General features: G+C 39.9%; 1 protein-coding gene across 4 annotated transcripts in view; it reads left to right on the top strand.

The window, feature by feature from the left end:
* The window catches only part of CLUH (clustered mitochondria homolog), a 251,373-nt gene that overhangs the window by 194,880 nt on the left and 39,604 nt on the right, over positions 1-16,889 (top strand). For all 4 annotated transcript variants that reach the window (XM_053706279.1, XM_053706281.1, XM_053706277.1 and 1 more), the window contains exons 18-23: positions 1,029-1,182; positions 4,299-4,438; positions 4,534-4,614; positions 4,811-4,936; positions 6,031-6,152; positions 6,862-6,955. In XM_053706279.1, coding sequence (XP_053562254.1) covers positions 1,029-1,182; positions 4,299-4,438; positions 4,534-4,614; positions 4,811-4,936; positions 6,031-6,152; positions 6,862-6,955 — 717 coding nt within the window. The remainder of the gene's footprint in view (positions 1-1,028; positions 1,183-4,298; positions 4,439-4,533; positions 4,615-4,810; positions 4,937-6,030; positions 6,153-6,861; positions 6,956-16,889) is intronic.

Here is a 16,889-nt window from a genome sequence, read left to right as displayed (position 1 = left end):
AACAGTCATGCGGTCAGGTGCCAGGCATCCCCTCATGATTTACCAGTTCCCGTTTAGAGAGACAGCACAGCAGTGAGTGACTCCACTGCTCCACATGTCACTGAGCAGTGAGCACAGATAGGCAGGCAGGTTTAGGCTAGCAGCGCAACTTTGCAAGCCCCACGGCATGCCCACAACATTCATAGTGAAATTGGGCAGGGGAGAAGCAAAGTACAAACAAGCAAAAGCAGCCGGGAAAACTATTTGTTGAAATTGCAGCACTGGCTCAAGGGGCAAAAAAATTGTGTGTCTACAACTTCCCCAGTCCGACCAATGTTCACAAATGCCAGCCCCTCTAATAAAAAAAAATCTATGCATCTCAACATTGTATTTCTATGAATTTCAATAAAATTAAAAAAAAAAAAAAAAAAAATTTTTTTTTGGTGTCACCCGGGTGCGGCCCGCCCCCCCCTAGTGACGCCACTGGCAGCCACCGGCAAAATAATTAAATCCCCCTGCTTTCTAGATAAGGAGGCTGTCTGGGAAACCAGCAGAAACAAACAAAAAAACAGTAGAGAAACATATGCAACTTAAAGGCATTTTCATTAAAGGGATTTATATGTACTAACCATGTGTATTTATACTGAATATATGTATGCATACTGAAACTAATATATTCTGTGTGTGTATATGTATGTGTGTGTGTGTGTGTATATATATATATATATATATATATATATATATATATATATATATATATATATATTCTCTACTAAGCAATATTGATTATTTCTGTATGGAATCATAACCATTTTCCTATCCATTACAGGAGGAAACCCAGCAGTTTAATGTCCCTTTTAAATTGTAATTTTAGCAATTTAACATTATTGTTGCTATTGTGTTGTTAATAGTTTTCATATTCTAATATTTTATTATTTATGATGTACTCATTGCTCTTAAAATGTGCACATTCTGTTTCGTCTGTAATACTTAGCCAATATAATATTATAACAACTGTAGAAATAAATACACCCATTGTTTTCCTGCAGCTTTTGCTTAAAGAGTACAATCTTGACAGCCGACACAAGCCCACTTTTACAGAAGAGGACATTCTGAATATTTTCCCTGTGGTGAAACATGTCAATCCCAAAGCGTCTGATGCTTTTCATTTCTTCCAAAGTGGGCAGGCTAAAGTACAGCAAGGTAAGTCGTACAAGTAGTAGCATTACTGAGGAAGTTAACTCGTATTACAACGTGGAGACAAGATAAGGTCAAGAGGAAAGTTTTTTTTGTTTTTTATTTTAAAAATTCCCTGCAATACTTGTTTTTATAAATAATTTCTGCTTCAGCCTTAAATAAAGAGATGCGAAACCCAAATTTTTTCTTTCATGATTCAGATAGAGCATGCACTTTTAAACAACTTTCTAATTTACTCCTATTATCAATTTTTCTTTATTCTCATTTTTTTAATTTGAAAAGCAGGAATGTAAGCTTAGGAGCCGGACCATTTTTGTTCAGCACCTGGGTAGCGCTTGCTGATTGGCGGCTAAATGTAGCCACCATTCATCAAGCGCTACGCAGGATGCTGAACCAAAAATGGGCCGACTCCTTACATTTCCTACTTTTTGAAATAAAGATACCAAGAGAACAAAGAAAAATGATAATAGGATTAAATTAGAAAGTTACTTAAAAGTGCATGCCTGAAAGATAAAAATGTCATATCTCTGTAACAGGACTTTTAAATTTAAATTATATCTATTATGTATATGAAAGAGCAGTAATTAAATCTTATTTTTATTTGTGAGAAAAAAGGTTGCTATTAAAATTGTTTAAATTTGTATTGAAAACCTCAAGAAACGCATGTTTGTGCACAACTCATCCCTAGGATGTTTGCTTATTGGTTGATAAGGAAAACAAAAACATGTTCTCCAAAACCATTAGCAATAAAGAGTAGAACTTCTTGTACTGTTTCTGAGTGCTGAAACTACTAAACAGCTAATCCACTCCCTGGTAATTTCCCGACTCGACTACTGTAACAACTTACTAACTGGCCTCCCTTTCTCCCGCCTCACTTCCCTCCAATCCATCCTAAACGCATCTGCCAGGCTAATCCACCTCTCTCGACGCTCTGTTTCTGCTGCACCTCTCTGTGAGTCCCTTCACTGGCTCCCCATTCACAACAGAGTTGCATTCAAAATTCTCACCCTGACCTACAAAGCCCTCCCCAATGCTGCCCCACCCTACCTGTCCTCACTCATCAACAAATATACTCCTGCCTGCCCCCTAAGATCCAACAATGACCTGCTTCTTGCGTCCTCTACCATCACCTCCTCTCATGCTAAACTACAGGACTTCTCTTGTGCGGCACCAACCCTCTGGAACGCACTTCCTCGAGCTGTCAGACTTGCCCATAACCTCTCCTCCTTTAAACGTTCCCTAAAGACCTTTCTGTTCAGGGAAGCTTATCAACCGACTTAACGAACTAACTTCTTTTAACTAACAGTGGCCCTCTATCTCCTCACTAATATCATTCTCACCTTTGCAGTCACCACCTCCTGTTTCTCATCCTCTTACCCATCTAGATTATAAGTTCCCACGGGAAAAGGGCCCTCAATTCCCCCTGTATTTGTCTGAAAATTTTTATCTTATCGTATTGTTTCTCCTATGTACTGTTATCCTTGTACCCATGGGCAGCGCTGCGGAATCTGTTGGCGCTTTATAAATAAAGAATAATAATATACTCTGTTCAATTCACGCCAGTAATTGGAAACAACCGACCAATTAAGCCAATGAGTGTGCCAGCTTCACTGCTGCAGTGGAGGTGTTGGATTCTTTGAGTTAAATCCTGTGTTAAGATCAGCCAATCCACAGATGCCAGCGGGATTCCCTCAGTCCAGCTTCACCAATATTCTATGGTCAAAGTGTGTCACCTTTGTTTTAACGTTTTGAGAAACTTTTTATTTTTCCCTTTCCTTTTCTTTAAAAAAAAAAAAAAAAACACACACCAAAAAACAGTTCTGTTTTAGAAACATTTACTTTTACTAAAATAAGCTAGAATCTGTTGGAAGTAGAACAAACACATACCTATTTTATTACATCATTGCCTTTGCAATTTATTTAAAGTGATGGTAAATCCAAGAGTTTAACAAACGCTAGGATTTACCATCCCTAAAAATCAAGGGGAGTTTCATTCATCAACCATGTAATAAAGGGTGCTAAACTCACCCTTTCTGTGATGTTGCACAGCACTTAATTAGGTGACATTTGCGCCTCTGAACCAATAGCGGTGTATGTCAACTGACAGGTTTCTGTATGCACGCACCGCTATTGGTTCAGAGGTGCAAGAGGCTCCTCATTGGTAGAAGATCGTTGCTCCGTGGGTGGCTGGAGCGGCTGAAGCCTGTGGTATCTCCACCTATACAAAAAGTTTCTATACTGGAGTCTAGGCTTATGATAAGCTTAAGTAAACACAGCCAGCAGAAGAAATTACACTCCCAGTGGGGTGCAGCATAGTTATGTAATAAAATCTTACATTTCCATTGTTCTCTCTATGTATTGAGCTTTGGTTTTCCAGACAAATATAAGATAAGGAAGCAAGTGTGTGTACTCAAAGTGATAACATAATGAGACCTAATATTACCTGAAACTCAACCCATTTTAATAGGTTGTGGTTTAAAAGCACAAAAACAGTTATTTCATATACACAAATAAACCTGAAAATGCAATTTCTCATACATTGTATACTCTGCAGCTGGTATAACAAGTGATTGAAAATACATTAAGGGAAAAACTATTTACAGTATGCTTTCCCTTTAAGGTTCAGATTCAAGAAATTGAAACTTGGGTACCAAGTATAAGAAATGAAAAATTGGTATTACTATAGAAATGTCTCTATTGGAAAGATATGCATTACAATTAATGTATAGATGATAAGTTCCCACGGGAACAGGGCTCCCAATGTCCCCTGTATTTGTTAAATTTTGTCTGGTGTCTCATATTGTACTGTCCTTTTATCTTTGTTACCCATGGACAGCGCTGTGGAATCTGTTGGCGCTTTATAAATAAAGAATAATAATATAGTCATCTGAATGAGACAATGTCGTTCTACTCTAATCTCTATCAATCAATACCTGGTTTTGTTTTTAGTGACATTCAGCTTTGTAGAACAAAATGAATATTACCTTTATGACTGAACTTTTTACTTCATTTAGAGTTTGCATTGCTTTGTCTGTTAATGTTTATTTCCAGTCCGTACCTGTCTGCAATGACGTGTACACATTAGTGGATGATGTAGTGTTTGTCTCTTTCTCTCTCTCTAGGGTTCCTGAAGGAGGGGTGCGAATTAATTAATGAAGCGCTAAATTTGTTTAACAATGTCTATGGTGCTATGCATGTGGAGATCTGTGCGTGTCTACGGCTCCTTGCTCGGCTCAACTACATTATGGGTGACTATTCTGAGGTAAACTGTCAGCTAACGAAGAGGAAAAGATGGCTTATAGATAAGACTATCCAAAGCAACAATGAGAAAATGTAACAGTTTTTTTTTTTTCTTAGGCCTTAAGTAATCAACAGAAAGCAGTCCTAATGAGTGAGAGGATTCTAGGTATCGAACATCCCACAACTATCCAAGAATATGTAAGTGCCTCTGTAGGGTATAAAAATCTATTGACTTTACATTAATATTTTTATTTCACCAGTTTAATGTGCTGCCATATTATGTACTGTTTTTGATCTTTTCCATAAGGAATTGATAGTTGCCTTGTTTTTGCTCCTAACCACAATTTTATTTAATTTTTTATTCCATATTAACTTTTTTTTCTCATTATGCTAGATGCATTTAGCACTGTACTGCTTTGCAAACAACCAGCTCTCGACTGCATTAAACCTGCTGTACCGGGCGCGCTATCTTATGCTGCTAGTGTTTGGAGAGGGCCACCCAGAGATGGCTCTTTTAGATGTAAGTACTTCTCTGGGAAGACAGATCACCCAATATTAAATATAGGAAAACGCCTTGTTTCTTACTTGTCTGAGATTATTAGCTGAAATTTCCAGCCTTACTTTATATGAAACATTTAGAAGAATTCAGAAGGGAAGCCCTTTAACTATGAAAAAAAAGTGTTATCCACAGAAAACTTTGCAGGCTGGGCGTCATTATGAAGTAGCCAGGTGGGGGCAATGTAAATCTTTGTTTCTACTGTTATTTATAAATGTTACTTAAGTTAACCAAAGCAAAAATCTAATTGCATAATTTAACCTAAATTAAGTTAATCATAATTTGCATAACAAATTTTGAAAAAGGAATATTCTTATTAGATAATGGTAGTGCCCGTTTTGGATGTCAACTTTTTAATTTGGGGAAAATTAATTAACTGATGCACTTTCTAAATCTAACTTAAAAATCTGCAACTTTAAACTTTTTGTAATGGATACAGTTATAAGTTTACTTTGCATAATATGTCTCCCTTAAAGTAAGCAGCAGTGTCTTCTACACGGTTATGTGTATCACCTATGCTACAAATTCAGATGATGCATGTAAGGTGTATTGGCTTTCTTCAGCAGTGCCAGTGTGTGTCAAAGATAGGATGTATAACAATTTTTTTGCCTCACCAAATGATGAGCACCATTACCACCCACCATGTGTAATGTATAGAAAGATTCTATACTAATTTGCTTCCAAACCTATGGAGACCTTTGGTATTGTTGGTAAAGGGTATTATAGTACAGTCACCAGATTGCACTATCCTGCTTTAAGGGCAGCCTAGCAGGTAAGTTGGAAGGTAAATCATACCAAAGCCTTTGGAGTATTGTCTCTTAAATGCTAATGGGGCACCCCTGAACTACAAGGCTGAATACCAGGCTGCTATGGGTGATGCTTTTTAAACTGTATTTGATAACTATTAAATGTTTTGATTCTGCTTTATGCAGATAAAGTCACATTAAATATTACTATAATTAGGAAGACAGAGTAACAATAATAATTGTTAAATAAAATAACATGCAATGTAAAAACAAATGAAAAAAGTACAAAAACACAAAATTCTTTCTTCCCAGAGCAACATTGGCTTAGTTCTTCATGGGGTTATGGAGTATGACCTGGCCCTCCGGTTCCTGGAAAGTGCACTGACCACCAACTCCAAGTACCATGGAGCCAAGTCACTAAAGGTCGCCCTTAGGTAAGCTCATTTTATGTTGCTAATACTGTAACTCAATTAATGAGCATATTGATTTTTGTAAATGGCTAAGGCCTTTGTCCCTTGCAAAACTGCTGCATGTTGTAGACATTTGCAGAGGAGATAAAGGGATGGGAGACATGTCTATGGCTGAGCGAGATAAATGCAAGCAAGTTTCTAAAGCAAATGGTTCTACTTATGTGACATTAGGGATCCAGCAGATTTCAAAATGGATCTTCAACACTGTGTCAATGACTGTATGGTAGGATGATAGGACAGGAATATCATAGCTATAAAAACAAATGTAAGCCGAGTCACAGAATAAAGTTCATACAGAGATGCAGTAAAGGAGAAGAGTATTGTCCTCAATGGAGAATAAACTTGCTCTCTTTTCTATTTTTCAGACCAGAATTAAAACAGTAATATATATCTGCTTTATTTGGGTCATATGGGCTCTAACATTCCCAAGCAAACGATTCTGGGGCTCCATTAAATAGTTAAGGGCTGTTTCTATTTTTTTATTTTATTATTATTATTTTATTTATAAGAAGAAAAAAAAATCCTAGATTGGCACGGGAGGGTGTGCAATATGTCTTTCACAGAGCATAAGATGCTTCTGATTGGTGCATACACACCTTGTACAAGCTGATTAGCCCCAGTATAGTATATACTGAAATACCAAGGTTCTTGAACATGTGTGTGTTTCTTACAGCCATCACCTTGTAGCTCGGGTGTATGAAACCAAAGGGGAGTTCCGATCTGCTTTACAACATGAAAAGGACGGCTACACTATATATAAGAACCAGGTGAGCTCTTCGTTTTTGCTTAGTTTGTTTTATTCCTTATATATGCTAGTTTAATTGACTGTTTAATGTGTTAATTTATTTTATGTTGTACTTGTGAGGAGTAGTAACTGTTTTTTCATACATTCTTAATCCCTATTTCAAGCTATAAAAATAATGGTTTCTTTTTATCTGTTTGTATACACAAAGCCCAATACTTAGAGAGAACAATTGAAAGTGAACATTTTAGTTCCTGTCTCTATCAGATTTAAGTGAACTGTAATTTCTTCTGCTGGCTCTTGTTTGCTTGGTTTTTCGGTACCTATTACTACAGTATTGAAATTGTCAGATTTGTAAACAGTACACTCCAGCAGGTAAAATGGATCATTTGGGAGCACATTAAAAGGAAAAAAATGAGACTGTCCCTTTAAAACCCAGCATTCTGGCTGAGCCCCAATGGTACCAGCAGTTTCTCTTGTCTCCTCATAGTCACTAACTCAAGTAGCAAAGCTTAATGCTTGTCTTAATCACCTGCCTGTTACATTTACAGCCTAACTGCACACAAGTGACCTTGTCCCACAACCCTAAAGGTTAGAGGCAGTTAAGGGGTCAATAGTGTTTTTATGAACATTAAAAGTATTACATCACGGCCATTCACATGGTATTTTAGCAGTTATTTAACCCATTGACTTCCTTGTGGGTTACAGCTAATCAAATGGGTTAAACACTACCATTTTTCGATTACTGATAGTGAAAGAGTTAATTAACATTTTGTACGACTGTGGGTGTTACTGGCAGTCAAGAAGGAATGGGAAACCAAGATGTGAAATCACTGTGTGCTACTGTCAACCAAGAAGTTAAATCACTATTTTGCATGTTTTATCACAAACCAAATGGTCAAAATAATATTATATGCATGTTTAAATATTATATTCATGCATAGTGCAAATCTGCTCACTAACACAAGCGTTGTTTGGTACGTTTTCCTACACATCCGTGTCTGTGCACCAATATAACCTTAAAGGGACATGAAACCCCAATATGTTCTCTCATGATTCAGATAGATAATACAATTTTAAATAACTTTCAAATTTACTTCAGTTTTCTAATTTGCTTTATTCTCTTGGTGTCCTTTGTTGAAGAAACAGCAATATACTACTGGAACCTAGCTGAAGGCATTGGGTGAGCCAATAACATGAGGCATATATGTGCAGCCACCAATCAGCAGCTCCAGAGCCTACCTAGGTATCCTTTTTTAACAGAGGATACCAATAGAACAAAACCATTTAGATAATAGAAGTAAATTGGAAAGTTGTTTAAAATCACTTGCTGTATCTGATTCATGAAAGAAAACATTTGTGTTTCATGTCTCTTTAAAGAAAAAAAAGACTTTTTACAAATGCACTTTGCATTGCAGAATGTCTTACAGTAGTATGCTGTGGTTGTACGTGCCTCTTTAATAAATAATAACTTGAACATACAATATACCCAGTGGCTGTGGCTTATAGGAAACCTGTCTAACCAGATGCTTATTGCCTGGCATTTGCTCATTAAACTCCTCCCCAACCACACCCTTGTCCAAGCGAACATGCGACATCTGTTGGAAACCAATAGTATTGTTTATAAAGGAAGCGTATGTGTCTCTTCATGTCTCCCATGTGCACATTTGCATTTAAATAGCAATATTATTATTTCATCAGGAATTTAAAGTTCAGTGTTGCACACATAGTATCCTTGATGTTATATAGATGCATGATATGTATCCATGTTGATTTTAAAGGGCCATAATACCCAAATGTTTAAACACTTGAAAGTGATGCAGTATAGCTGTAAAAATCTGACTAGAAAATATCACCTGAACATCTCTATGTAAAAAAGAAATATATTTCTCCAACATAGGTGTGTCCGGTCCACGGCGTCATCCTTACTTGTGGGATATTCTCTTCCCCAACAGGAAATGGCAAAGAGCCCAGCAAAGCTGGTCACATGATCCCTCCTAGGCTCCGCCTTCCCCAGTCATTCTCTTTGCCGTTGTACAGGCAACATCTCCACGGAGATGGCTTAGAGTTTTTTGGTGTTTAAATGTAGTTTTTATTCTTCATTCAAGAGTTTGTTATTTTAAAATAGTGCTGGTATGTACTATTTACTCTGAAACAGAAAAGAGATGAAGATTTCTGTTTGTAAGAGGAAAATGATTTTAGCAACCGTTACTAAAATCGATGGCTGTTTCCACACAGGACTGTTGAGAGGAATTAACTTCAGTTGGGGGAAACAGTGAGCAGACTTTTGCTGCTTGAGGTATGACACATTTCTAACAAGACTATGTAATGCTGGAAGCTGTCATTTTCCCTATGGGATCCGGTAAGCCATTTTTATTACATAAGAATAAAGGGCTTCACAAGGGCTTTTCAGACTGGTAGACATTTTCTGGGCTAAAACGATTGATATATAAGCATTTTTAATACTTCATAGCTTTGAGGAATTATTTTATTCTTGGGAATTATGTAAAATAACCGGCAGGCACTGTATTGGACACCTTTTTCTCTAGGGGCTTTCCCTGATCATAGGCAGAGCCTCATTTTCGCGCCTCTATTGCGCAGTTGTTTTTGGCAAGCATGACATGCAGATGCATGTGTGAGGTGCTCAGATACATAGAAAAAGCTTTCTGAAGGCGTCATTTGGTATCGTATTCCCCTTTGGGCTTGGTTGGGTCTCAGCAAAGCAGATACCAGGGACTGTATAGGGGTTAAATATAAAAACGGCTCCGGTTCCGTTATTTTAAAAGTTAAAGCTTTCAAATTTGGTGTGCAATACTTTTAAGGCTTTAAGACACTGTGGTGAAATTTTGGTGTATTTTGAACAATTCCTTCATACTTTTTCACATTTACAGTAATAAAGTGTGTTCAGTTTAAAATTTAAAGTGACAGTAACGGTTTTATTTTAAAACGTTTTTTGTACTTTGTTATCAAGTTTATGCCTGTTTAACATGTCTGAACTATCAGATAGACTGTGTTCTGTATGTGGGGAAGCCAAGGTTCCTTCTCATTTAAATAGATGTGATTTATGTGACACAAAATTTAGAGAAAATGATGCCCAAGATGATTCCTCAAGTGAGGGGAGTAAGCATGGTACTGCATCATCCCCTCCTTCGTCTACGCCAGTCTTGCCCACACAGGAGGCCCCTAGTACATCTAGTGCGCCAATACTCCTTACTATGCAACAATTAACGGCTGTAATGGATAATTCTATCAAAAACATTTTAGCCAAAATGCCCACTTATCAGCGAAAGCGCGACTGCTCTGTTTTAGAAAATACTGAAGAGCATGAGGACGCTGATGATATTGGTTCTGAAGTGCCCCTACACCAGTCTGAGGGGGCCAGGGAGGTTTTGTCTGAGGGAGAAATTTCAGATTCAGGGAAAATTTCTCAACAAGCTGAACCTGATGTGATTACATTCAAATTTAAATTGGAACATCTCCGCGCTCTGCTTAAGGAGGCGTTATCTACTCTGGATGATTGTGAGAATTTGGTCATTCCAGAGAAATTATGTAAGATGGACAAGTTCCTAGAGGTCCCGGGGCCCCCCGAAGCTTTTCCTATACCCAAGCGGGTGGCGGACATTGTAAACAAAGAATGGGAAAGGCCCGGCATACCTTTCGTCCCTCCCCCCATATTTAAGAAATTGTTTCCTATGGTCGACCCCAGAAAGGACTTATGGCAGACAGTCCCCAAGGTCGAGGGGGCGGTTTCTACTCTAAACAAACGCACCACTATACCCATAGAAGATAGTTGTGCTTTCAAAGATCCTATGGATAAAAAATTAGAGGGTTTGCTTAAAAAGATGTTTGTTCAGCAAGGTTATCTTCTACAACCAATTTCATGCGTTGTTCCTGTCACTACAGCAGCGTGTTTCTGGTTCGATGAACTAGAAAAGGCGCTCAATAAAGATTCTTCTTATGAGGAGATTTTGGACATAATTCATGCTCTCAAATTGGCTAACTCTTTCACCTTAGACGCCACTTTGCAATTGGCTAGATTAGCGGCGAAAAATTCTGGGTTTGCTATTGTGGCGCGCAGAGCGCTTTGGCTAAAATCTTGGTCAGCGGATGCGTCTTCCAAGAACAAATTGCTTAACATTCCTTTCAAGGGGAAAACGCTGTTTGGCCCTGACTTGAAAGAGATTAGGATAGGTCTTTCAAGGCCAAAAATAAACCAAATTTTCGTCCCTTTCGCAGAAACGGACCAGCCCCAAGTGCTACATCCTCTAAGCAAGAGGGTAATACTTCTCAAGCCAAGCCAGCCTGGAGGCCAATGCAAGGCTGGAACAAAGGTAAGCAGGCCAAGAAACCTGCCACTGCTACCAAGACAGCATGAGATGTTGGCCCCCGATCCAGGACCGGATCTGGTGGGGGGCAGACTCTCTCTCTTCGCTCAGGCTTGGGCAAGAGATGTTCTGGATCCTTGGGCGCTGGAAATAGTCTCCCAAGGTTATCTTCTGGAATTCAAGGGGCTTCCCCCAAGGGGGAGGTTCCACAGGTCTCAATTGTCTTAAGACCACATAAAAAAACAGGCATTCTTACATTGTGTAGAAGACCTGTTAAAAATGGGAGTGATTCATCCTGTTCCATTAGGAGAACAAGGGATGGGGTTCTACTCCAATCTGTTCATAGTTCCCAAAAAAGAGGGAACATTCAGACCAATCTTAGATCTCAAGATCCTAAACAAGTTTCTCAAGGTTCCATCGTTCAAAATGGAAACCATTCGAACAATTCTTCCTTCCATCCAGGAAGGTCAATTCATGACCACGGTGGATTTAAAGGATGCGTATCTACATATTCCTATCCACAAGGAACATCATCGGTTCCTAAGGTTCGCCTTTCTGGACAAGCATTACCAGTTTGTGGCACTTCCGTTCGGATTAGCCACTGCTCCAAGAATTTTCACAAAGGTACTGGGGTCCCTTCTAGCGGTGCTAAGACCAAGGGGCATTGCAGTAGTACCTTACTTAGACGACATTCTGATTCAAGCGTCGTCCCTTCCACAAGCAAAGGCTCACACGGACATTGTCCTGGCCTTTCTCAGATCTCACGGGTGGAAAGTGAACGTAGAAAAAAGTTCTCTATCTCCGTCAACAAGAGTTCCCTTCTTGGGAACAATAATAGACTCCTTAGAAATGAGGATTTTTCTGACAGAGGCCAGAAAATCAAAACTTCTAAGCTCTTGTCAAGTAATTCATTCTGTTCCTCTTCCTTCCATAGCGCAGTGCATGGAAGTAATAGGTTTGATGGTCGCGGCAATGGACATAGTTCCTTTTGCGCGAATTCATCTGAGACCATTACAACTGTGCATGCTCAGTCAGTGGAATGGGGATTATACAGACTTGTCTCCGACGATACAAGTAGATCAGAGGACCAGAGATTCACTCCGTTGGTGGCTGTCCCTGGACAATCTGTCACAGGGGATGAGCTTCCGCAGACCAGAGTGGGTCATTGTCACGACCGACGCCAGTCTGGTGGGCTGGGGCGCGGTCTGGGGACTCCTGAAAGCTCAGGGTCTTTGGTCTCGGGAAGAATCTCTTCTCCCGATAAATATTCTGGAACTGAGAGCGATATTCAATGCTCTCAAGGCTTGGCCTCAGCTAGCAAAGGCCAAATTCATACGGTTTCAATCGGACAACATGACGACTGTTGCGTACATCAACCATCAGGGGGGAACAAGGAGTTCCCTGGCGATGGAAGAAGTGACCAAAATCATTCAATGGGCGGAGACTCACTCCTGCCACTTGTCTGCAATCCACATCCCAGGAGTGGAAAATTGGGAAGCGGATTTTCTGAGTCGTCAGACATTTCATCCGGGGGAGTGGGAACTCCATCCGGAAATCTTTGCCCAAATTACTCAGTTGTTGGGCATTCCAGACATGGATCTGATGGCCTCTCGTCAGAACTTCAAGGTTCCTTGCTACGGGTCCAGATCCAGGGATCCCAAGGCGATTGTATTCCCACCGTTTCCTCTCATCCCCAGGCTGGTAGCCAGGATCAATCAGGAGAGGGCATCGGTGATCTTGATAGCTCCTGCGTGGCCACGCAGGACTTGGTATGCAGACCTGGTGAATATGTCATCGGCTCCACCATGGAAGCTACCTTTGAGACGGGACCTTCTTGTTCAAGGTCCGTTCGAACATCCGAATCTGGTCTCACTCCAACTGACTGCTTGGAGATTGAACGCTTGATTTTATCAAAGCGAGGGTTCTCAGATTCTGTCATTGATACTCTTGTTCAGGCCAGAAAGCCTGTAACTAGAAAAATCTACCATAAAATATGGAAAAAATATATCTGTTGGTGTGAATCTAAAGGATTCCCTTGGGACAAGATAAAAATTCCTAAGATTCTATCCTTTCTTCAAGAAGGTTTGGAGAAAGGATTATCTGCAAGTTCTTTGAAGGGACAGATTTCTGCTTTGTCTGTGTTACTTCACAAAAAGCTGGCAGCTGTGCCAGATGTTCAAGCCTTTGTTCAGACTCTGGTTAGAATCAAGCCTGTTTACAAACCTTTGACTCCTCCTTGGAGTCTCAATTTAGTTCTTTCAGTTCTTCAGGGGGTTCCGTTTGAACCCTTACATTCCGTTGATATTAAGTTATTAACTTGGAAAGTTTTGTTTTTGGTTGCAATTTCTTCTGCTAGAAGAGTTTCAGAGTTATCTGCTCTGCAGTGTTCTCCTCCTTATCTGGTGTTCCATGCAGATAAGGTGGTTTTGCGTACTAAACCTGGTTTTCTTCCGAAAGTTGTTTCTAACAAAAACATTAACCAGGAGATAGCCGTGCCTTCTTTGTGTCCGAATCCAGTTTCAAAGAAGGAACGTTTGTTGCACAATTTGGATGTAGTTCGTGCTCTAAAATTCTATTTAGATGCTACAAAGGATTTTAGACAAACATCTTCCTTGTTTGTTGTTTATTCTGGTAAAAGGAGAGGTCATAAAGCAACTTCTACCTCTCTCTCTTTTTGGCTTAAAAGCATCATCAGATTGGCTTACGAGACTGCCGGACGGCAGCCTCCTGAAAGAATCACAGCTCATTCCACTAGGGCCGTGGCTTCCACATGGGCCTTCAAGAACGAGGCTTCTGTTGATCAGATATGTCAGGCAGCGACTTGGTCTTCACTGCACACTTTTACTAAATTTTACAAATTTGATACTTTTGCTTCTTCTGAGGCTATTTTTGGGAGAAAGGTTTTGCAAGCCGTGGTGCCTTCCATCTAGGTGACCTGATTTGCTCCCTCCCTTCATCCGTGTCCTAAAGCTTTGGTATTGGTTCCCACAAGTAAGGATGACGCCGTGGACCGGACACACCTATGTTGGAGAAAACAGAATTTATGTTTACCTGATAAATTACTTTCTCCAACGGTGTGTCCGGTCCACGGCCCGCCCTGGTTTTTTAATCAGGTCTGATAATTTATTTTCTTTAACTACAGTCACCACGGTATCATATGATTTCTCCTATGCAAATATTCCTCCTTTACGTCGGTCGAATGACTGGGGAAGGCGGAGCCTAGGAGGGATCATGTGACCAGCTTTGCTGGGCTCTTTGCCATTTCCTGTTGGGGAAGAGAATATCCCACAAGTAAGGATGACGCCGTGGACCGTACACACCGTTGGAGAAAGTAATTTATCAGGTAAACATAAATTCTGTTTTTACCTCAAAAGTTTCTCAGTAGCCACATCCCATTGTAAAGGACTTCTAAGCAGCAAATCAGTATGTCTGTCCCGGGACAGCGAAAGGAGCGAGGTTACGTGCACTCTCATCTTATTTCCCTATTCAGTGTAAGGACGTTTACAATGAAATCTCATGAGAGTTAAGTCAAATCTCATGAGATCACAGTAAAAGAGTTCATGATCTCAGCACTGTTGATACTGATTGGCTGCTGTTCATTTCTTCATTATTTTTCTTTTCTCTTGTTAAGTGTGTTCAGTCCACGGGTCATCCATTACTTATGGGATATATTCTCCTTCCCAACAGGAAGTTGCAAGAGGATCACCCAAGCAGAGCTGCTATATAGCTCCTCCCCTCACATGTCATATCTAGTCATTCTCTTGCAACCCTCAACAAAGAAGGAGGTCGCGAGAGGAGCTGGAGTTTTTACTTAATTATTCTTCAATCAAAAGTTTGTTATTTTAAATGGCACCGGAGTGTGCTGTTTTTCTATCTCAGGCAGTATTTGGAAGAAGAAACTGCCTGCGTTTTCTATGATCTTAGCAGGCGTAACTAAGATCCACTGGCTGTTCTCGACATTCTGAGGAGTGGGGTAACTTCAGAAAATGGGAATAGCATGCGGGCTCTCCCGCAAATGAGGTATGTGCAGTACAATATTTTCTGGGAATGGAATTGACTAAGAAAACACTGCTGTTACCCGTATGATGTAAGTACATCCTTAAATGCAGTAGTAGTGACTGGTATCAGGCTGATAAATGTATGCACAGTAGAGTTATTTTCTAGGGACTTGAATTTGACTGAAAAAATACTGTTAAAACTGATATAATGTGTGAGCCTTAACTGCAGTAGAAGCGACTGGTAGCAGGCTTAGTAATAACTTTACACAGCATCTGAAATGTTGTTTTTTAAAACGTTTACTGGCATGTTAATCATTTTGTGAGGTACTTTGGTGATAAATCTTTTTGGGCATGATTTTTTTTCCACACGGCTAACGTATATTTCTGCATAGAAAATGTTATATCAGGTCTCCCACTGTTGTAATAGGAGTGGGAGGGACCTTTTTTTAGCGCCTTGTTGCGCAGTTAAAATTCTAGCACAGTCTTCCTGCTTCTTCCTCTTTGATCCAGGACGTCTCCAGAGAGCTCAGGGATCTTCAAAATTCGTTTTTGAGGGAGGTAATCAGACACAGCAGACCTGTGACAATGTGTTTGACTGTGATAAAAGCGTTAAATCTTAATTTGATATCCGTTTTGGGTACTGAGGGTTTAATCATCCTTTTGCTAATGGGTGCAATCCTCTGCTAATTAAAACATTTAAAGAATTGTTGACTATAACTGAACTAGTTCTTTGTTATTCAATTGTGTTTTTTAAAAAAGCGCTGCAGCGTTTTTTATATTGCTTGTAAACTTATTGAAGTAATTTCCAAGCTTGCTAGCTTCATTGCTTGTCTGTTTAAACATGTCTTATACAGAGGAATCTGCTTGTTCATTATGTTTAAAAGCCGATGTGGAGCCCAATAGAAATATGTGTACCAATTGTATTGATATTACTTTGAATAAAAGTCAATCTGTACCGATAAAGAAATTATCACCAGACAACGAGGGGGAAGTTATGCCGTCTAACTCTCCTCACGTGTCAGTACCTTCGTCTCCCGCTCGGGAGGTGCGTAAGATTGAGGCGCCAAGTACATCAAGGCCCTTACAAATCACTTTACATGATATGGCTAATGTTATGAAAGAAGTATTATACAATATGCCCGAGTTAAGAGGCAAGCGCGACAGCTCTGGGTTAAGGAAAGAGCGCGCCGATGACACGAGAGCCATGTCTGATACTGCGTCACAATTTGCAGAACATGAGGACGGAGAGCTTCATTCTGTGGGTGACGGTTCTGATTTGGGGAGACCGGATTCAGAAATTTCAAATTTTAAATTTAAGCTTGAGAACCTCCGCGTGTTGCTAGGGGAGGTGTTAGCGGCTCTGAATGATTGTGACACGGTGGCAATCCCAGAGAAATTATGTAGGCTGGATAAATACTATGCGGTACCGGTGTGTACTGACGTTTTTCCTATACCAAAGAGGCTTACAGAGATTATTAGCAAGGAGTGGGATAGACCCGGTGTGCCTTTTTCCCCTCCTCCGATATTTAGAAAAATGTTCCCTATAGACGCCACCACACAAGACTTATGGCAGACGGTCCCTAAGGTGGAGGGAGCAGTTTCTACTTTAGCCAAGCGTACCACTATCCCGGTGGAG

Source organism: Bombina bombina, chromosome 3 (genome assembly GCF_027579735.1).
Source record: "Bombina bombina isolate aBomBom1 chromosome 3, aBomBom1.pri, whole genome shotgun sequence".
NCBI classification, from domain to species: domain Eukaryota; kingdom Metazoa; phylum Chordata; class Amphibia; order Anura; family Bombinatoridae; genus Bombina; species Bombina bombina.
The sequence above is the reverse complement of the archived record's forward strand: the minus strand, read 5'-3'. Positions and strand labels throughout refer to the sequence as shown.